Source organism: Bicyclus anynana, chromosome 1 (assembly GCF_947172395.1).
Source record: "Bicyclus anynana chromosome 1, ilBicAnyn1.1, whole genome shotgun sequence".
Classification (NCBI taxonomy): Eukaryota; Metazoa; Arthropoda; class Insecta; order Lepidoptera; family Nymphalidae; genus Bicyclus; species Bicyclus anynana.
Genome location: NC_069083.1, coordinates 3,123,086 through 3,147,085, shown reverse-complemented (window position 1 = coordinate 3,147,085; position 24,000 = coordinate 3,123,086). Strand labels below are relative to the sequence as shown.

Genomic DNA, 24,000 nt, shown 5'->3' with positions numbered 1-24,000 from the left:
AGTTTCTTCATATTCAGCAGAGAACACAACACCTTTCTCAAAAATTGAAGAAAACCAAGAAATAATTTAAATATGACAATAGAAGTCCAAGAATAAAGTGTCCAGTTGTAATTATGCACAACTTTTTTGCATAACAAAAACACATTTGCGACTCGAGAGTCAGCTGTTTGTTTCATTCTGAATAGTACATATAACTCACAGTAGTAGAGCGAGCTATGTTAGAAGTATCTCTGCGTGACCGAATCAGAAATGAGTAGATCCGCAGAAGAAAGTCATCGACATAGCTCAACGAGTTGCGAGTTGCGAAGAGTCGATGGATGTTGGGGTCCCAAAGTGCAGAAATCGTGACCCCGCACTAGAAAGCGTAGTGTTGGTCGACCTGCCAGGTGGACTGACGACATCAAGCGAGTTGCAGGATTTCACTGGATGCAGGTGGCTCAGTATCGTGATGTTTGGAAGTCCCTACAAATGACCTAGGTCCTGCAGTGGACGTGGATATGATAATCATAAGTAGAGCTCGTTATGAAGAACTCATCCGGGGAAGCACTGCTGACACGCTAATTTTGGATGCAATACTGCAGTGTTTAGTAGAATCACAGGCATAAGTAATAAGCATAGGTATTCTACGTCAAGCATGGATGAGCTGCAGAGTTTGTTCTGCTAATCGTAAGTGTTTTTTATAGGCAATGTTTGTCATTCATTATTTATTCATATCATGTGGGTCATTTGCTCGTCCCATCAACTATGACTATGAAAAGCTCAAATTGTCAATGTGTTGATGCAATCTAATCTAATCTAATAGATGCGGACTAACTTCTTAGGAGTAGGATGAAAATTTACACCCCTTTCGGTTTCTACACGTATCTTATTTAGTAGGTACTTAATTATAGAGATCAGGAAAACAATTTGCATCTTTCAAAATCTAACCAAGGCTCCTAGACGTGATTAGATTTGGAAAGATCTACATAATATTAACATAAAAACAGGTTAAATGATACGATTCGTGCATGTGTGACGGTGTGTATAAGATGCATTTTTATCTCGCACTATGTATCATACATCAAATAAGTAACTCCTTGTTTGATAAGTCGCTCACTGAGTGAGCGTTCATAAACATTTTGTAATTATCAGAGCAGTTTGTCAAATGAGTTCTTTACTTAATTACAGACTTTCGTTTCTCATTTTAATTGTGGTTAGGAAGACTGTGCTGTGATTGTGTTTCTGAAAAATGGATTTGTGTCAGGTACGAAATAAATATTTTTTATACAATATTCCTAGAGATCACTGTTTGTGGAATTAAATTAATAATATAATTAACTTGGTTAGTACTAACAATCAACTTAAAACGTTAGTTATGGTTACATCGTATGTTGATATAATTCATCTCTATGTCAAGACTTGTAGGGAGTTACCATACATTAACTTTTATAGATCTATGGAATATTTGCCAGGTGTATTTAAAATTTGAATCTGTGAAACTAGAAGTTAAAATTTTGATTTTAATATTATACTAATTACTGAGTTATGTGAGTAAGGAATGACCTAAAGATCCGAGGTTAGGTCGCTTACTAAGGGCTTCATACAAGGTTCAGAGTGGTGATGGAATGAGGTATATCACTGGGTGACCCAATCAGAAATTAGGAGATTCGCAGAAGTACCAGTCACTGACATAGCTCACCGAGTCACGAAGCTGAAGTGGCAATGGGCGGAACACGTAGTTCGTAGAGCCGATGGAAGTTGGCGTCCCGAGGTGCTGGAATGACGACACCGCACTAGAAAGCACACTTGGTTGACTGTTCAATAGGTGGACACGTTAAGCGAGTCACAGAGATTCGCTGGATACAGACGGCTCTGGATGGTGCTGTTTGAAGTCCCTAGAAATGTCCCTGCAGTGGACGTGAATATATAGAGTATCATATTCTGTAAGATAGAGCTCATTTAATACCTCATATCCACCGCCATGCTTTACTGTTGTATAGCATCGTTGTTGTGTGTCCATTTGAAGGGTATGGCTGTATAAAATGACTGGAATGTGAGGCTTAAGATAATACAAGTCGACAGATACGAAGCACCGTACTGCAACATTGTAGCACGTTTGCCCTGCGAGGTTATGCTCTGTTAGATAATGGACATCTATTCCTTCCTAGTTTTAATTGAAAAAAGTAATAACTTATAACAAATCTTTTCTCACGTTGTGAGTAAAGATGATGGCTATATATAAAATAATAGTTATTTGGTTTGGTACGCAAGGCAACAAAATTGTATTTCTTGCGAGTGCGATTATTGCATACCCAGATGCAGCTGGTAGTGACCAGATTCTAAAGTCGAACCACGAGTAAATCGAGGAGTTCAAAAAATAATTTTGAGCGTCGCGAAAGACAAGAGAAGTAGAAATAAATTTGCAGCCGTGAGAAAAGACATTTGTTGGTTTTCTCGTTGTAGGGACTTATTTATTTATTACTAGCGGACCCGGTCAAGCTTCGTTTTGACATAAGTGCACTTATTCTCTATCCCTACTCTACCCTTCTATACCTCTACCCCTACCCTACCCCTACCCTACCCTACCCCTACCATACCCCTACCCTACCCCTACCCTACCCCTACCGCTTGACTCTTAAACGTTTGTATGGGAAATAGAAAAGGGCAGTTTTTAGGGTTTTCCCGGAAATTATTTGATTTTTTCTCACCTTTTAAACCTTCCCTATACCTCCACGAACATTTCAAAACCAAGATAAGATAAATCCGTTAAGCCGTTCTCGAGTTTTAGCGAGACTAACGAACAGCAATTCATTTTTATATATATAGATTTATTAGTTACTTACTTACTTATTACTTATTTATTAGATACAAGTATATCTTTTTTGTACAGACAGATATACTGTCTTTAGTGTACGATTGTCTGTAACACTTAAATTTCAATAAATTTATTCAATTGGTCCAATTTGTAGAACTATTAACGAAAGACTCTTATTTTCGTTATTTTATTGTGATTTAGTTTAGCTAAGTGGCTAATTAATATAAGTTCTACAAATTGGTCAAATTAGTAATGTAATTAATTAAAGCTCGTAACCGAAAATTCTTTATTACTGGAATCCATTGTCGTCAATTAGTAAAACTTCCATTGTTAATTTATTAATTTATTAATATTGCTTTAAGAGGTCGGTTAAATTTATATGTAGAAATACCGAAAAACTAAATCGCTAGGTGGTACCTATTGCCGGTAACTAGGTTACAACCGAACTTTAAGCTAATTCCGTAAAAACAACAATTTTTTCATTTATTCTTTACAATTTAGCCTTTATATAATGATTTGTTTATTTTGCTATCATCCGCGAAAATTCGGCGAACCCATGCGACAACGTCACCCAGGTCCGACAAAATACTCTCTACGTACGTTTCACCCCGAAACCGGAGCATCCTCAGGAGATGTTGACTCTACAACGTGCAATTGCAAATTTAGCCTTTGACTACAATCTCACCTGATGGTAAGTGATGATGCAATCTAAGATAACTTATTGGAGGAGGATGAAATCCACACCCCCGTTTCGGTACGCCTAACTTGGAGTCGAACCTTGAACATTACGATTTATGACTGTAAAGCACGGCTCTGCACCAGACAGATCGTAAAAAACTTATCAGTCGATACATTGTATATAATCTATACATGCCTACACTAATAACATTAAGCAAATAGTAAGAGATTATCGTGAACAAATAGTTATGTTGTTGATATTATTTGCTATGCAACATTACCTAACTCGCCTGGCTTCGCATGGGTGCAACGCACTTATGTAGTGTCATACGTATCTATTTATTCATATAGTATTTTTTTTTATTTTTTTGTTTTCAAGTTAACCCTTGACTACAATCTCACCTGATGGTAAGTGATGATGCCATCTAAGAAGGAAGCGGGCTAACTTGTTAGGAGGAGGATGAAAATCCACACTCTCTTCGGTTTCTACACGAAATCGTACCGGAACGCTAAATCGCTTGGAGGTACGTCTTTGCCGGTAGTGTGGTAACTAGCCACGGCCGAAGCCTTCGACCAGCCTGACCTGGATCAATTAAGAAAACCTCAATCGAAGATCGAACCCAGGACTTCCGTCTTGTAAATCCACCGCGCATTCCACTGCGCCACGGAGGCCGTCAATAACATCATAGTATCCAATGCACCATAAGTGTGTGTGTGTTTGTGTCATACGCGTATTTTTTTTTTATCAGAATCACCTATTTAGAAGAACATTAAATTTTAGATACTAAGATGTTCTTATGTAATAAGTAACATCTCTTACCAATAATCGGTATGCACATATTTAATTACAACAAAATAAAATAGTTAAATTAAAATTCAATTAAATTAAATTTTTAGGGTTCTGTACCTGAAATGGAAAAAATGGTACTCCCATAGGATCATTTATAGTCCGTCTATCTGTCCGTCTGTCTGTATAGATTCTTTATCTCAGGAATGCGTGGAGGTGTAAGTTGAAATTAAAATTTGCACAGGGCTATGTTTACCTTGAAGATGTTAAAAAATTCAAACCTTTAATTTAACTAAAATAAATTATATAACCGTTTATGCCATTATAACAGTATATTGCGACGCTCGCAAAGAAATCAAAAACAGGCTATGTATTATTGACTTAAAAATATTAAATTCGGCTGGTAATACCATCTAATAAAACCTACAAGTAATCTGAAAACTATGCATTTGTACATAAATCACAAAAAATGTAACCTTTATTTTTTTATTTACTTAAGCAATTAATAACATAGATTTTTATTCTTTGTTTTCGTAATTTTTGTATATAAAAACATTGTCGGCGATAAGAACTATCTTAAAGCTAATTATTAAAATCGATTAAACAACTATAAAGTACGTGATCAAATATCTGCTAACGGAACCCTCGGTGTACGAGTTAGACTCGCACTTGTCTTCGTGTTTCTTATAAATACTTAACAAAATATGTTTAATTTCAGTCACTAAAAGCACTAAATAGAAAATGTGTAATAATAAAAGTAGAACACCTCAAAGTCTGGACTGAAGAAGAGAAATCTTGGTGGAGGCGAAAACCCACGAAACCAGAAGTGATAATTTTGAATGACGGTAAGCAAACCACAGAGTAATCTGTATCTACTAAAAATAAGGTTTGCACAAATTGAAATTAGCTTACTTTACGAATTTTGCGAGCAAGACAAGAGATCTTACAACGAAAATTTAAACCACCATGAAAATTACAAATTTCGTTGTATACTAAAGTCAGCCATTGACGGTCAATTATTCTCACGTTTCTGCAGCGCAAACAGCAGCGAAGACGTTTCATAAGTCGAGCCGCCATGCACGCAGCAACCAATACACGATCAGTTATAGTCGTGGGTGCTGCAGAAAAGTGATAATAATTGATCGTCAATAGCGTGCATAATTCGCTCTAGTAGTTTCGAACATGTCCGAGGTTTTTAATCATGAGCGTGGGCGACGCGCTAACACACCAAACATGAACAGGAAATGAAATTCGTCTATGGTTTTCATCCAACAAAATAAATATCAGTTTATCTATGTTTTACCCTATGTAAGAAAAAAAAGGAAAATAAAGAAGAGTTTTTATTTATGTACAAGCGCGAGTTTAGCTGCAATCACTTCCCTGGAAGAGTAACTACGTATACCTCTATAGAATATCTTTTATGTTATACTTATATAACATATTATGACTTTTATATTTATATAACATATTATTTTTTTTTATTTTAATTCGCAGTTTCTGCATCTCTCAAAACCGGTGACTTTGTGGCTGTTATTGGTCCAAGGTAAGATATTTCAATATGACGTTGCTATCTTCATGCAAAACCAATTAAATATAGCTCTCTAAGCTGGTTGTCTGATACTTAATATCATTCTTCCCCTAAATAAGCCTCAGGGTATCTTTTAATAATATTTAAAGTATTAATAATATTATACTTTAATAATATTCAAAATACATCATAGTAGATATTACTTAATTCACACCTTATCTGAGAATTTCAAACAAATCAATGATAAGGTCTAGGTTGAAGTGTCATCAATATCATAATGTCAGCGAATGGACGTCCACTGCAGGATATGGGCCTTTTGTAGGGACTTCCAAACATCACGATTCTGAGCCGCTTGCATCCAGCGAATACCTGCGACTCGCTTGATTTCTTCAGTCCACCTGGTTGTATTGGTGGGTTGAAGTGTCATCATCATCATCATCATTATCAACATATTCAGCTCGCTGCTGAGTTCGAGACTCCTTTCAGAATGAGAGGGTTTCGGCCAATAGTTCACCACGCTGGCCCAATGCGGATTGGCAGACTTCACACACGCAAAGAATTTTGAAAATTCTCTGGTATACAGGTTTCCTCACGATGTTTTTCCTTCACTGTTTGAGACGCGTGATATTTAATTTCTTAAAATACACACAACTGAAAAGCTGGAGGTGCATGCCCCGGATTCGAACCCTCCGGAATCGGAGGCAGAGGTCATATCCACTATCTATCATGACTCTTGTTTGGGGTTGAAGTGTACTGCCAATTTTTACAGTATGTCTGTTGTTAAAAGCAGACTGGGGAAATATGGAGAGAGAGAGAGGTAATATATTTCCGTAATGATTAGGATGACTTAACCCCAAGTATGTTTTCAGTGGCGCAGGAAAAACGACTTTTCTAGTGTCCTTGGCAGGGAAATGCACTCTCCCGAGCAGTGGCACTGTTACGGTGAACGGTACAGATGCCAGGAGAGTGCAGCGAGGTGTGATAGAGATAGTGCCGCAGTTCGACGTGTTCTTGGACAGCATAAGTGTCAGAGAACATTTGGTATTTATGGTTAGTACATCGTTAACTTGGGGATATAATTACTCAAATTATGCCGAAGAAAATATAAATATTACATTTTATAATTAGACGGTTGAGGAACTAGATCCTTGAAACCAGCTACCTCCCACAGTAACGGTTCAAAATCCATAATTGGCTATCGTATTTAGCTATGGTAAGAGCAGGAGCTGACAAACGTTCAGCTTTTATGAAATGACCAACGTCTGGCTGTCGCCGGCTATTTGTCTACTATTTACACAATCAAATTTTGTTTTATTCCCTCGAAAAGGAGATTAATTTTACTCCATATTCCATACATTACATTCCATACTGAGAACAGATGAAATGCACGATTTCAACAAAAACATAGATATTTGTTAATTTAATTTATTATAATAACAAACATTTTTGATGATTTTGATTTATTATGGCCAAAATGGTTGATCCTTTATGTGACTACTCTATAATAGTGAAAGTGAAACACTTCGTAGGGCGTCTCTCAAGCACCTCGACTGCAATGTCCGTTACTGAGTTTGAGGCGTAAGATAATGGGAACAAAACAAAAAAAAACATCACTGCACTCTGTGGCTCAAGGGTCTCCTCTTTCAAGTGCAAAAGGAACAGATATCTCAATTATCAAGAAGGAACTCTCAATCAGATTTGTGCCAATTATCGCTTTTTCTGCTGCGGCTCCCGGTCTTCATTCCGTTTATTTATCTACCTACTGATTTATTTGGACTACGTTTTTAAATAAGCATGTACATTTTCTAAAAATAACAAGTCACGTTATGTTTCAGACAGAAATGAAACTGGGCAGTATAAAGAAGTCTCCACACCGGCAAACTTTGAAGAACTTATTAACGGAACTCAAGCTAAAAATGCTTCAACACTCTCCGATAAGTTCCTTATCCGGCGGTGAACGTAGGTTGCTGTCGCTAGCGGCTTCGGTAAGAGATACATTTTGTATCATTTTGAAACTTGAATATTTTTCAAGCTTAGGTTATTAATATTTCAACACATTTTCAGATAAAAATTTGATAGAGTTTAGTAGGTTGATACTGATACTGATACTGATACTGGGTATGTTATTTACATTTTCTGGGTGAGTACAATATTTAACAGTTATTATTAAGGTTGTGAAATATCATTTAAGTAAATTAACACATGTTTTTTTCGATTGAGGTCGTACATTGTACGTGCTAAATAAAATTATCCGAAAAAAAGAATTAAACGCGCGTAAAGTCCCTTTTTAGTAAACCTACATTGACTTTTTAAATTGGTAAAAAATGAACTCGTTGGTACCTATTAATCTACGGGTGTTTGTAAAGGAATTAAAAGCAAAGCATCTGTAATCATTTGCTACTCTATAGTAATATTATAAAGATGTAAGGTCCTTCATAATTATCAGTTGATAGACGTCCACTGCTGGACATAGGCCACTAAGTCTCGAACCGCCAACATCCAGCGGCTTCCTGCAACCCACGTGTTTTGCAAGTTTCACAGGCTATACCGTGGAGTCTGTTATACAACGTGTTAGGTAAATGGTATAACATCCCGAAGCGTACTCATATTTTTCGATTTAATAAACACAATTCTGTGTATAAAATAATTAATATACTAAAAATAAACTTTCGTACTAAATTACAAAAATATTTTTTTAAAAATGTGTTTCATGACCCTAACAGCTGTATTTTAACAGCGGCATGGCGTGTCACTATTTTGAAGTTTTATCTGCCAAAATTATGTTATTTACAAATACTGAATTGATTTAAATACCTTGAAATCCTGCACAACATGAGGAGTTCTTGAAGATACTCTCTGATATTCACGTGGCATCCGGTGTAATGTGAACTGTATCGGTGTCAGTGTAAATACCTACTAATGTGAGAGTCCAATGTCAAAAGCATAGCTAGGGTTGACACCTCGAAGTTTTAAGCAAAATCTTGAAGTCCTCATAACTCCCTCAGGATTCTGACTAGGAAGCTCATATTTTTTTTTATAGGCAAGTATTATACCTCCCTAACTCCTGGCTGACGGCTTTATAGAGTACTTACCGAACACCTTGTATATACTAATAAAGGCTGATACTGTTTCTTTCAGTTGCTGTCCAGCCCCCAGATCTTGATCTGCGACGAGCCCACCACAGGCCTGGACAGCTACAACGCGGCTCTCATAGTTGGTGTATTGAAGCAACTGGCGGCGAGCGGCAAGACCGTCATCTGCTCCGTGCACCAACCCTCGTCAGATCTGTTCAGGGAGTTCAACTCCATCGCACTCATGTCGGAGGGAAGAATGGTGTTCCATGGTTCGCAAGAAGACTGCAAGAATTTGTTTAACAGGTTTAAATTTCAAAGATTTACTAACATAATAGAGTATAACCTGTAATGGATCTTTGTTATTTTGTAAAGAGCTCAACGAGTCGCGAAGCTGAAGTGGCAATGGGCGGGGCACATAGTTTGAAGACTCGATGGACGTTGGAGTCCCAAAGTGCTGGAATGGCGAACCCGCACTAGATAGACTGACGACATCAAGCGAGTCGCAGAGATTCGCTGGATGCAGGCGGCTCAGGATCATGACGTTTGGAAGTCCCTACAAAAGGCCTATGTCCTGCAGTGAACGTCCACCGGCTGATATGATGATGATGATGATTGTGGCATGATGACTTTAGGTAACAAAAGTATATCTACATAAATATTTTATTTTTGGAAGTCATTTCTCACACGAACGTCTCCTTGCAGACATTTGTTTCTTTAAATATTGATGAAGTCTTGAATATTGTACCATTTAATATCTGTAAAAACCATATCAAAATGTGTTTCAAAGAGAAGCGCTATCAGATAAAAAGAAAAACGTTTGTTTGTTCTGTGGTTTTTAGCCACCCCCGATTTATGGTAATTTTATTTTAACACTCGATTCTAGACTTAATAATATAAAGCTGAAGAGTTTGTTTGTTTGGTTGGTTGAACGCGCTATTTCAGGAACTACTGGTCCGGTTTGAAAAATTCTTTCAGTGTTAGATAGCCCATTTATCGAAGATGACTATAGGCTATATTGTCCCAGCATTTCTACGGGAACGGGAAGCAGGCAGGTGAAGTCGCGCAGCGTCAGCTAGTTGTTTAATGCAGATGAAGAAGTAGAACATTAAACACTCTCTTACTGTTGTAATTGATTGATAACTAAAATAACCTGTTTATAGATTCGACTTACGATGCCCCAAAAACTATAACCCGGCCGAGTTCTACATCAAAGCGGTCTCGCAGTCAAGGGACGATTACGAGAAAGTTTTGGAGAATTATTGCGACCAGTTCGACGAAGACGAGAGTTCATCGCCTGCGTGCGCGCAGATGTATTCACAAACGTAATGTATCCACAAATATAACGTATCAATACATCATCATTAACAACCCATACTCGGCTCACTGTTGAGCACGAGTCTCCTCTCAGAATAACACACACCTTAGTTGGTTACACCTTAGTCCACTACGCTGGCCCAATGCGGATTGGCAGACTTCATATGCATAAAGAATTAAGAAAATTCTCAGGTACCCAGGTTTCCTCACGATGTTTTTCCATCACCTCGTTCTCTCCAAGACACGGTGGTAACTAGCCACGAAAACCAGACCAAACTTGAGATTTAGAAATATAAAAATAAATTTACACAAGCTGCGAGTAGAATCCAGGACCTCTCTGAACATCAAGGCTTTACCAACTGAGGTCGACTAAAATATCCGCAGAGTTTTATAAACTAGTATGTATTTAAAAAAAAATTATTTAAAAGTAGTCCATTATTGTCTTTAAAACTCAAAAAGTAGTTAGATAATTCATCAGTTATTTAAACACGCTTTATATTAGCTTAGCACTTGTAACTGTGTATGTAAGAAAATTTTGGAATCTTAATTTGACCCACTTCCCGGTCTTCGATTAGAATGAAATTTTGCACACGCTCTGAGTTCTGATGACAATACATGACTAGCTAAGAATCGTCATTACAAATCCAATATGGCGGCCTCACCAATCACTTGTAACTATGTAAGAAAATCAAATCTTCGAATCTTAATTTGACACACTTCCCGGTCTTCGATTAGGAAGAAATTCCGCACACGCTCTGAGTTCTGATGACAATACATGACTAACTAAGAAATGTCATTGCAAATCGAATGACAGATTCCCCAAGATGACGGACTGGCTGTATGAAAACCACCCCTATGATATGGATATCCTAATGAAAGTGTTTGCTGACAGAAATACTAAAAAATATAGTCACGTGACTTAAATCTAATATTTGTAATATTTAGTGCGTGCTAAAGGCGTGTTTTTTAGTTTTTTTTTTAAACTATTTAAAGTTATTTATTATGCAATCATATCATTTAGGTCTAATTTATTAGAATATCCTAAAAGTAATGAATATTTGTAGGTGTGGTAGCTTTGTTGTCCCATTATACAGGTAATAGAGATAAAGATAGGATATAAAGCGGTTCTTTATCTCGAGCCTAAATTGTTACGTTTGAATATAACTCCGCTAATTAAACTTTAGGCTATATAATGTAAGATAAGGCTATATAATGTAGGCAGATTTTAAGTATTTTGTCTATAATAAGAACCAACTGTGTTTTGCTAATCACAGCAAAAATATTCACTAATAGTACTGTACGTACGTTTGTCTTTCTTTTAAGAAATTGGCAGTTGAAATAGGATAGTTGACACTTTTTTTAAATAGTCTTAAATTAAGATTATTTAAGACTAAACTGAAAAAAAAATATTTTTTTGAGACGTGATTACAAGACAACAAATACCTTACAAACGGAGCGTTTGACAAAAATATTAGTTAACACGTTCGCTGCGGCGCGAGGTCAACTGACCTCGTATACCTAGCGTATTCAAGAGTTAAGAGGTAAATGCACCACATAAAGTTTTAGTATGAGGTCAAAAAACCTCGTACCGCATCAGAGGAAAGTACAGAAAAATCAGTGCTGCAGAGTACAATAAGTAACATTATGACGTCACAAAATGGACGACAATGTTTTAGATGTTTGGAAAATTTGAAAAATACATGATTTTTAAATTTAACTAAAAAACAACAAATCCTTAACTTTTATATTTTATAAATTAATATCGATATATTTCGGACCCTTATTCCATGTACTACACGAAATGAATATTGTATAAATTAAATTTATTATGAATCAACCCGGAGGAAAATTGGTGATGTTAGACCCGTGCCTCGTTAAGCCGTTGATCCCGGTCATTTTTTACACAGAGGTACAATTATCCGCCCACTTTAATATAACGCGAGTATATTAAAGTGGGCGGATAATTGCGCCTCTGAGTATATTAACACCCGATCTATACGAAATGTCTAGTAAATTCCGCGCATAAAATATTCCTAAGCAACTAGAATGGAAGTTTCAAGAAGACAAAAGGAGCATAATAAATATAGTCATCTCCTACAGAGAGGCTGTTTTTATGAGCCGTAAAAATAATTTAATACCGGATTATATCACCTATCGCCATGTTATTCAGACAAGCTGTAGAAAAAAACAATACGTATATTGGATTCAGATGCTATGAGAATCAATAAATTGTTCCAAATTATTGTCCTTCATAAAAAACAAGCAAGACGACATTCTACGCATACAATTTTTTACATACATAATATTTGCCTACAGTAATTGCGTTGGAAAAAACGGCTTAGAAATGCAAACGAATCGATAAAGCTGAATTTTGGATATGAGACGTGAGAAAAGTTTAACTTTAAATTGTCGACCAAGATTTCCTATGTGCATTTACCCACATATTAAAAAATTTTGATTTTTTGTTGATTTTTTTTAAATAACTCGGTTTTACGTTGAGATGCTATTATTTTCATCCTCATCATCATTGTCAACTCATATTCGGCTCACTGCTGAGCCCAAGTCTCCTCTCAGAATAAGAGGGGTTAGGCCAATAGTCCACCACGCTGGCCCAATGCGGATTGGCAGACTTCACACACGCAGAGAATTAAGAAAATTCTCTGGCATGCGGTTTCCTTGCGATGTTTTTCCTTCGCCGTTTGAGACACGTTATATTTAATTTCTTAAAATGCACACAACTGAAAAGTTGGAGGAGCATGAGCCGGACCGGATTCGAACCCACACCCTCCGGAATCTGAGGCAGAGGTCATATCCACTGGGCTATCTATTATTGTGGGCCATACTAAATATCAAACTTATCATCATCAGCCTATTTCTTACAGGCAGGGTCAAGCCTCTTTTCTTTTAAACGCTAAAGTAAAACCTGGTGGTTAGAAATGGTACAGCCTTCGGTCGTTAATCTCATGATAAAAGCCGCATAAGACTTTTGAGAAGAAAAACATTATACCAACTATACAGTACGTCATCGTCGCGGAATTAAGCTCAGCTGGGCAGCATTCGGGAAACTTTGCGACATCTTTACGTCCAAAATTCCTTAGCGCCTGGAGACGAAAGTCTTCGAACAGTACGTGTTGCCAGTGACGAGATGACCTACGAATTAGAGTCTTGGTCGCTATGGGCTATATTAGAAGGCTGAAAGTCACTCAGCGGGTGATGGAGCGTGCTATGCTTGGAGTTTCTCTGCGTTATCGAATCAGAAATTAAGAGATCCGCAGACGAACCAAAGTCGCTGACATAATTTAGCGAGTCGCGAAGTTGAAGTAGCAATGGGTAGGGCCACAGTTCGAAGAGCTGATGGACGTTGGAGTCTTAAGGTGCTGGAATGGCCTCCCCGCACCGGAAAGCGCAGTCGACTTGGTGGATCGAGGACATCAACCGGGTTGCATGAAGCCGCTGAATGTTGGCGGCTCGAGACCGTTGTGCTTGGATGTCCATCCAATAGGCCTATGTCCAGCATTGGACGTCCATCGGCTGATAACGATGATGCTGATGTATATAAATATATAATTAGTTTTAGCTAAAATCTTAAATGATGATTCTTACATACTAGAAATTAATTTTTCCATAAATATATTTTTTTTCTTTTCAGGCACCAAAGATTTTGGTTTCGACAAGTCCAGCTGTTATTATGGCGATCCACACTTACATTTAAAAGGGATATCAAGAATTATGTCTTTCAGTTATTTCTATGCACCGTAAGTATAATTATATACCTAAAGTATAAGTCTAATAAAGGTCTGCTGGGCCGTTTATTAAATCGGGGTCACAGTATAATATATTATTTTTTAATTCAATTAATACGTTTAGTTGCTTAATAAGTTTTAAATACACAAACATATACTTTTTATGGCTTCTAGTGTCACGAGCCTAGATAGTACGAAGTGTTCCGTGAAGTTCCGTTAGTTGGGTTTAGGCGACTAGCTCATTCTTGTTGTGACGTTCGATCCGTCCACACCTTTTGTTGGATAATATATGGCTTCTTTTAAGATAAACGGGGAGAATGACTTGAGTGGAGAAGGGTTTGGGGAAAGGGGAATTGTTACTGATAGGTTCATATATGTTGTAGCATATTATGTTCTATAGAAAACAATTAAATACCAAACATGTTTGGTGATTTTTGTTTTCTAAATCTGACCTAGTTTGCGAATGTCCTAGCTGATAGTGATTGTACAAATTTTACAGTCATAAAGTTCTAGGTCGTAAACTAAAATCCTGTTTTGGATTTAATGGGTTTATTTTGAAGTCCTCCGTAGCGCAGTGGTATGCGCGGTGGATCTACAAGACAGAAGTCCTGGGACCGTTTACCGGCTGGGCTTATTAAGGTTTTCTTAATTGGTCCAGGTATGGCTGGTAGGAAGCTTCGGCCGTGGCTAGTTACCCACCTACCGGCAAAGGTGTACCGTCAAGCGATTTAGCATTCCGGTACGATAAGTAGAAACCGAAAGGCGTGTAAATTTTCATCCTACTCCTAACAAGTTAGCCCGCTTCCATCTTAGATTGCATCATCACTTACCATCAGAGAATAAAAAAGTACCTATTTTATGATTATTATTTTATATTTATAATTACCAGTAAATCCCGCCAACCCGCGTTGAAACAGCGTGGTGGGTCTAAGCTCCATATCCCCTCTCCTATAAGAAGGGAGGCCTGACCCTGTAGTGATAAGACAGGCTGATAATGATGATTACCAGAAAAACACAAAGAATTCCATTATTTTATTATATATGGTCATTTAGTGCTAACTTCAATCTGTAACTATTTTTAATATTAATGTATAATGATGTAAAAAAAATTTAATTCAACTTTTTGCTGACCTTTTTATAAATTATTTATTTTATTATTTAAAATTCCCAAGATATTTTATTTAAATATTTCATTAAATTATGTAGGTATGTTTATTATTAATTTATAACGAAAGAAAAAACTTAATAGGCACATCTTTTTTAAATTGTGTTAAAATAGACCTTACTTATTATTAATTTGAATTTTTATTAGGATATATTGTTATGTTATTCTAAGAATCCAAGAATACAATAAAATTCATTACATTGGTCATATTTAAAAATATGGCAAATATTCTTTTTATAAACAAAAAATAGAGATTATCCCCTACATTTACCATAAAATTTACCTATGTATAATATAAGTGTAAATTGGAATGTATGTATCTTATCTGCGACTTCATATGATGTTAATATGTAGAGAGGTTTGGGGGGGTTAATGTGTAGGGAGGTATGGGGGTTTAGTTCCTCTTTCCTTATACGCACTGCAAAGATGTGAAATGCTCTCCCAGCTTCAGTTTTCCCCACCACCTACAATATGGGTATCTTCAAGTCAAGAGTGAATCTTCTAGGCAAGCGCGTTCCACCATTTTAAGATAGTGCGAGTGATAGTTCGTTTTAATCTTGAAAGTTTGTCGCGATTTACCATAATAGTATGTATTATGAACGTCATACAGGCGACTGTCACCGTACCCATGCTATCTGAAAAACACTTTAGGGGGTTGTTTCAAACAAGGGCTACAGGCTGCTTTATATGTAGCCCCAAATTCTTATATATAAAACTAGCGGACGCCCGCGACTTCGTCCGCGTGAAACTTTCAACCCCTATTATAGCTTCGGTTTCAGTATCTTTATAATGCGCCCAAAAAAAATTGTCAAAATATCTTTAATGTTCTCGTGTTTTGCCGAAACGGCTTGTCCGATTTTTATTATATTATATTTAGTTTTTTTTTATTCTTTACGAGTTAGCTCTTGACTACAATCTCACCTGATGGTAAGTGATGATGCAGTCTAAGATGGAAGCGGGCTAACTTGTTATGAGGAGGATGAAAATCCACACCCCTTTCGGTTTCTACACGGCATCGTACCGGAACGCTAAATTGCTTGGCGGTACGTCTTTGCCGGTAGGGTGGTAACTAGCCACGGCCGAAACCTCCCAAATTAAGAAAATCTCAATCTGCCCAGCCGGGGATCGAACCCAGGACCTCCGTCTTGTAAATCCACCGCGCATACCACTGCGCCACGGAGGCCGTCAAAAAACAATACAACTAGTGACAAACATCAAACAAACAAACGGATTCATTTTCTCAAAAATAATAGCTATTAAATTGATTAGTCAATGAATCACTTTAGCGTAATAGTTTTATGATGGTATCATTTACATAGGTATGTAGATGCAATAAATTAGGATACCTTTTAGTTGCTTAATCCTGCTTTTGGTAAAAATATGCTTAACACAATAATTTGAATTTAATTAGTTATTCTACTCTGTAATTCAACCTAGTTTTATTATGTATGCATAGTTCTACTTTTGAATATATTATTGGAGATATTTAAAGTGATTTAGCGTTCCGATACTATATCGTGTAGAAACCAAAAGAGGTGTGGATATTCATCCTAAAATAAATAGCCCGCTTCTATCCTAGTTGCATCATCACTTACCATCAGGTTTGTAGTAAAGGGGTACTTTGTAAAGAATAACAAAAAAATAGCAAATAGTTATATGTTAACTTCTTATATATAGTATATATCTTCTTATATATATATATATATATATCTTTTTTCATTTTGTGTATTGGGGTTATTCAGTACATTTTGACTTCAGAGATTTTCTTAATTGGTCTAAGTCTGGCTGGTTGGAGGCTTCGGCCGTGGCTAGTTACCACCATACCGACAAAGACGTACCGCTAAACGATTTACCGAAAGGGGTGTGGATTTTCATCCTTAAACACAAGTAAATTTAAAAAAAAAATTAAAAAAACGTTGACTATTTGTAAAGATTCTACCAACGGTTCGGCGGCATTAGGTTAGCATCCTTCTCCTAACACTTACCATCAGGTAACATTGTAATCAAGGGCTAACTTGTATAAAAAATGTTCCACCAAAATTAAATACAAGAACCATATTATCTGATTCTTACAGATTATATCGTCAGTCATAATAGCGACATGCTACGTCGGTATATCGGGGACCACCCAGCGAGGTATCCAGGATCTGCGAGGCTTTCTGTGGCTGATCTGTTCAGAAGTATCGTTCAGTGTGTCGTACTGCGCCCTGTACGCGTTTGACAGCGACTTGGTGCTGTTCCGGAGAGAAGTAGGCGTGTATAGAGCCTCCGCCTTCTACGTCAGCAGGTTTTTAAGTTTAGTGAGTAATCCAGAGATTTCATATTCAGCCTATTTTTAGCAACAGGGGCGTAGCTACTGTTTCAGCCGTATCAATCATACGGGGTCGGGCTACAGGGCCCCTTAAGTGTGAAATAAAAAATTTGTAAAAAGTAATCTACAATATTACTTAATCTGGTGGTGGTTATCGCAAAAAAAATAAAAATCTGCGGAATTGATAAAAGTAAAAAAAGCAATACTTAAAAGGTTTTAATAATGCCCGGTCTTGACGGCTGAACGTGCTCTCCGAGGCACGGGGTGTGACTCCACCAACTTCCTAACTCCGGGATGGGATTTTAACTGAAAATTTCTTAGAACAAAGAATAACTCAGTATCACATAGCCCGACCCAAGATTCGAACCCAGGACCTCGATACTATAATAGGCTAGCCACTGTACTAACGAGTCACCAAAGGACTGTGCCCATCCTATTCTTGTCTGCTGTGTTGCTCAGCTGGCTAATACATTACCTGTCAGCTAGTTGACATATACGAGTACGAAATTGAGATTCTATATAAAAATATCATCCGGTGCCTATTGGATATCATACAGTAGGTAGATGACATTTCTCAATTGATTTGATGTTTATTTTAATAGGTTGATAATAAAGACCAAAATAGTGAATAATTCAGCTTATAATTATCATTTAAATCTAGAAATTGTGATCGCTAAAATACTTACTAAAACATATGTACTAAAACTCAATATCTAAATCTCAGTATCTTATAAGAAAGAATATAATAATTTTCATATTTAGGTTAAATAAACAGCTTTTAACATATAATTAAATTAAAGGAGATGGTCCAAAATTGTATGGAGCAGGATCAGCCATTGTACCCTAACAGATTTTACAAATCTACGAATTTACTTTAATTCTTTCGAAATAATCTATCTCCCATTATCTCCCAAGAAATGCAAGAATAATAGGGGTAATATTAGCGGATAGATGACGATTTCAATGCAGTAATCGATTTGCCGTTTACTGTCAATTGTCATGTCATAGTTCTATGGGAGTCATTTTGATGTACGTCAAAAACTTGGGTTTTTATTTTATTTATTTCTTTTTATTTAGTTAGATTTATTCACTTAGTTAGATTTTAATAAAATCCTTGTATTTTTTAAATTTTAATGATACGGGGTACATCTCCTGTACATTAAGTAAGTGCTAACTTAAATCTACTTAATTAAAATGTAAATAAGCTTGTGTTTGAATTGATTGAAATATTAATAAAGTAATACTAATAAGCCGTATTCCACTGCAGATGCCGCGCTGCGTGGTATGGTCGGTGACGTACGTCGCGATAGCAACCCTCATGGTGGAGTTGCCGGACCATTTGCTCACGTCGTTGAAGATTGCAGCTGCGCTCGTCGCCACAGCCGTTGCATCCACCGCATACGGTAAAGTAGCTGTATTAAGTAAATAAATGTGCCTACTTACACAATACATACATCACTACTTAGCCCCAAAGTAAGCCTTTGTTATGTACAAAGATAAGAGTGGGGAGTTAGAGAGGGGTAGCGATCGGTTGGCGGGAATGATATGTGATATAAGGCGTTCGTCGTACGGTCGGCTTTAGTGTGCTCGTGGCGTTCAAGCCGACTACAATTCTTGTTGTGTAATTTTTTATGGGTTACTTGGAATAGGCGGCGAGAGTGACTTGAGTGGAAAAGGAAAGTGTTAGTTAACTATCAAAGGCGTCTTTAATCCTACTCACAACGTTCACAAGTGCATGACTCAAGTCAAGGTCATTCTCTGTGCCATTTTAGTCTTATATTGGTTAAAGTTTGATTTGTTGATTAAGTTGTCCTGACAAATATTGTGAATCATTGCCCAATGCGGCAATCACGCTGGCCCAATGCGGATTGGCAGACTTCACGCACGCAGAGAATTATGAAAATTCTATGGTATGCAGGTTTCCGCACGATGTTTTTCCTTCACCGTTTGGAACACGTGATATTTAATTTCTTGGTGTTGGTGGCAAGCCTCACTATCCCAGCACATTCGTAGAGCGAGCCATGGAGAGCGGTTTTCACTTGTTCAGTGCAGCGCATTGGAGTTAATTTTTAATATCTATGTTTTTTTTTGGGTTTATAGGACTGGGTATGGGAGCCATCTTTATTTCCACTGGTATTATGGGCGACGTGATGCCCTGCGCTGATCTGCCACTATTCCTGATGTCTGGAGCCTTCCTCAGGATATCCTCGCTGCCCTTCTGGCTGTACCCCGTCAAATACTTCTCGCACTTCTACTACGGCATGGACGCTATCAGCAACATATATTGGAGACAAATTGATTATATAGGTAGGTGGGTGAAGATTTACCATTTTGTATGACACTGACGATTGCCCTTATCCACAAATTTAAAGTCGCTCAGCCAGAGGGCTATGTTAGGAGTCTCTCTGAAGGATAAAATCCGTAGGAGAACGAAAATAATCCATGAAGCCCAAAGAATTAGCAAGAAGTGGGCGAGCCAAATCTGTCGTAGAACAGATGGCCGCTGGGGCAGACGTGTACTGGAGTTGAGACCACGTACCAGCAAGCTAAATAAATGATTGAAGATAAGGGTTGCCACATTTATTTTCAGCATACAAATGTTTAAATGAGCAAAAAAATTATGCGGGATAAATACGAAACAAAGTTATATCATTTTTCTCAAATTCTGCGGAAATCATGGGGTTTTCCGATATAAAAAGTAGCCTATGTGTTACTTCAGGATAAAATCCATCTTTTCCCAAATTTCAGCCCAATCCATTAATTAGCTTTTACGCGGAATTGTAAATAACATCCAAACATCCATCACACAAACTTTCGCATTTAAAAAATACCTCGTAATGGACCCCAAAAGGGAGTAATGGACAAATGATGTAGTTAATGTCGTCTTTAGTTAGATAATAGTTTAATTTCCGCAGACAAAACCAAGTGCAAGAGGTAGTTGATAAAAATGTTATAAATGTCGCTATGGGAAATGAACTCTGATATTTCGTCCAAGATATCTTAGCTGCGTATTCTCACGGCCACCACAGAGATCAGTTTTCTAATCTTATCTGAACCAAAGATGAATTACGTCGTAAAACTGCCTTTGATCGAACTGATAAAAAATTTCCATGTTATCAAAAGTTTATCTGATTTACATGAATGATATACTGCCTACTTTTTACTATGCATATGTACAAATGCCTTACTTACAATTTTATCAACAATAATGGCGTCACTGACTACTGTTTTTTTTAGTGAGAAAGAATACAATGAAGAATTTAAGCTAACTTATCCTAATAACTATACAAATCATGCCCACGTGGAATGGTGGCAAGAATACTGGCTGCATTTCCGCACTAGACAGCCAGGCTGATCCTTTGCGCAAATAATGAATCAGCTCTTCTGTCACCAGTCGAGGCAGCTAGCCGCGGTGATATGATTCGGTAATTTTTTTTGGCACTGCGACTCCATTGCCATGGTCTCCACGTGTACATATGTAACTCTCTGTCAGAGAGGCTCTTTCGGCTTTCTGCTCCGGCTCCCGGTCTTGATTCTGTCTCCCTGATATGACACGGTGCTAATGTGTCAACGCATGTAGCGTCCCACATTAGGGCCCGCCCCATTTCCTAGGGAACCAGCGTCAGTAGGTCTCTGCCATCATTATATTCTTCTTTTGGACCATGTTGGTACAGAAAATTCAATATTTGTTTATATTTTATCTTTCAAATTACTTCTGAGCTTCTGAGAAAGCTTCTTTTGCAGAATAAGTATCATTTATTTGCAATAAACATTACATTTCAAATACAAAGATGTTCTTATGTTTTCTTTAGAGCTGACACACCATAGATAAGTGTGTTCGTTATCAATCTATATTCGGCTAACTGCTGTGTTCGAGTCTCCTCTCAGAATGAGAGGGGTTAGGGGCATAGTCCACCACGCTGGCCCAATGCGGCTTGGCAGACTTCACACACGCAGAAAATTAAGAAAATTCTCCCGTGTGCAGGTTTCCTCACGATGTTATTCCTTTACCGTTTGAGATTAATTTCTTAAAATGCACACAACTGAAAAGTTGGTGGTGCATGCCCCGGACCGGATTCGGATGCACTGGGCTATCACTGGGCTATTAAGTGACAACGATATGCTGAAAAAGCAGAGCTTTGTGTGGATCTTTGGGTGGATCCACCTAACAAGTTAGCCCGCTTCCATCTTAGATTGCATCATCAATTACCATCAGGTAAGATTGTAGTCAAGGGCAAACTTGTAAAGAATAAAAATTATGCTGTGTGTTTCAAGTTAAGTGTGACATTAGCTTTCATACAAAAAAAAGACACATATTCAACACGAAAAAAAAAACAAAAAAAAACACAAAAGCTGCTGAAATGAAATTTGAATTTGGTATTCAGAATCTATGTAGATTATTCATAAACATTTTATAATCGTGGGAAGCTCGTAACTTGTTATGTAATTTTTTTATGATTTTTTACGAGCATACATTTTATCGACATCTGCCTTCAGCGTCGCATTAAACTGCAGGTGTGAAATGTTTTACTTTGTTAATAAATTGCTTAATTTATTGTGTTATAGATACAATAATTTAATAAATTATTATGCATTAATAGTGGTTTGAATGCGTTAAAGTTGGCGGCAAACGATTATTATAAATTATTTTACATATGCCCATGTAGAGATGGTCATTATTCTCATAAAAATATTTGTTGACTGACTAACTGATTAATCTTTAAACGCATAGGATTGATAGGGTAAAAAAAAAATTACCAATACCTTATTGAAAACCTTCATATGGTATTATTAATGTTTATCATACTTTTTTCATTATTGAGGAAGGATTTTATGAAACTATAAAAAAATTTAATAAAAAAATTCAACCGACTTCAAAAACATAAAACGTACCGACTTAACTAAAAATATTATGTCACTTTATCATTATCATATTACCTACTGATCAGTTAGAAGGCGGTTCTAACCCGATGATGTATTAATTCAAGCCATGTATGAACATCATAAAGATTTAGGTTTTACAGTATTCTTTCAGAAACGGCTTAAATTAAAACGACACCAGTTTAGTACCGCCTTTAAACTGATCAGTAGGTAATATGATTAAACTTTATTTTATTTAAATGCATTCCTTTTAAGACCTTTGTTTTTGTTTAGAATAAACTACTTTACAAATATTTTTGTTTCAGACTGCCCCTACAACACAACATCCAACTGCCTGCGGAATGGTGCTGAAGTTCTTGCAGAAAATGGATATTCAAATGATTTTGTACTACAAGACGGTGTAGGAATTTTGTGTGTTACTTTTGTATGGTGCGTGTTAGGCTACTGTGGTTTGAAACGAGAGGAAAATAAAGGTTACACTTATTAAGATTATTTTTATTTTATTTAATTAATAAATATAAATACAATTTATCGAAACTAGTAAAAAAAGCAGCCCGAGCGAGAAATTATGGGGAAAAGCATGCTCCTCCAATTTGAAAGTCAATTTGGAAGTCGATTTTTTGTATATTTGCATTAAGTTGCAAGTAATTCTCATAACTCATAATGAGATCTAATGATCCTGTTCCGTTCGTAGGTATTCATATTAATTCATTATCAACCGATATTCGGCTCACTGCTGATACCAGAGAATTAGGAAAATTCTCTGGTATGCAGGTTTGATCACAATGTTTTCCTTCACAGTTTTGAGACACGTGATATTTAATTTCTTAAAAAGCACACAACTGAAAAGTTGGCGGTGCATGCCCCGGACCGGATTCGAATCCACACCCTCCGGTATCGGAGGCAGAGGTCATATCCACTGGGCTATCACGGCTCTTAGCTATGCTATATTAAAGGACATTTTTGAAATCATTTAATTCAAGCCACGTGAAACGGATTCGAAATACTTGCTAGAAAAACATCGTAAATACCTCCAAGTGATAAAAATATGATTATTGTAAAAAACAACAACATAATTCACATTTTCTTGAACAATTTTATGACTTTACTGAAGGAAATTGACAAATAATGCAAATTAATATAGTTATAGGGTTAATTTGCAAGTAAATGTGACAACTCGGGAGTATTATTTTCATCACCAAATTTATTAATCTCTTTAGCCACCTACTGAGCCTATTTGGAGATTAACAAAAAAGTGGAATATCACTGTATGAAAACTTTAACTTCCTGTCTAGGGTTGGCAATTCGCAAATAACGACCTCTAAAAGGCCTTGTTATTTTTTAAACCTGTTATTTTTAAGTTTATTTTAAATACACACGCAAAATTTTCAGCTTTGTGTGTAGGAACTTGTAACTGGCATTGATTCTAAAAAAAAATTGATTCTAAATTTTTTATTTTCATCTTTTATTAACCAGTATTTCCTTTCCTCTCCTATTCAGGAGAAGGTATCAACTCATATCCATAGTCCAACGAGCGAGCTTCCTTTATTTTGGAAAATAAAAAATTGTACTAAGGAGAAAAAGTTGTCAACCCTACAACAGTACGTGGGAACCAGATGATGTATAACCAGATTAATTAATTATGTATTAATTTAAACCTTTAACAATTATTATACCTTTATGATGGTATGTGAATTAATTTATCTAAATATTTATATAAACAGT

General features: G+C 36.7%; 1 protein-coding gene across 4 annotated transcripts; it reads left to right on the top strand.

Annotated features, from left to right (window-relative positions):
* Positions 1-1,093: 1,093 nt before the first annotated feature.
* On the top strand, positions 1,094-22,764 carry LOC112055629 (protein brown). Of its 4 annotated transcripts, none has more exons than XM_052882825.1 (12): positions 1,095-1,243; positions 4,978-5,104; positions 5,754-5,802; positions 6,657-6,837; positions 7,623-7,772; positions 8,926-9,164; positions 10,022-10,183; positions 13,825-13,930; positions 17,159-17,383; positions 18,662-18,797; positions 19,495-19,701; positions 22,581-22,764. In XM_052882825.1, exons 1-12 carry the CDS (start codon positions 1,229-1,231, stop codon positions 22,760-22,762), a joined length of 1,779 nt encoding a protein of 592 aa, XP_052738785.1. In that variant the 5' UTR covers positions 1,095-1,228; the 3' UTR covers positions 22,763-22,764. The 4 variants fall into 4 exon arrangements, with proteins under 4 accessions (XP_052738795.1, XP_052738785.1, XP_052738789.1 ...); XM_052882829.1 differs by having other exon boundaries at positions 19,495-19,705; XM_052882835.1 differs by lacking the exon at positions 19,495-19,701 and having other exon boundaries at positions 1,094-1,243.
* The last annotated feature ends 1,236 nt before the right edge of the window (positions 22,765-24,000 follow it).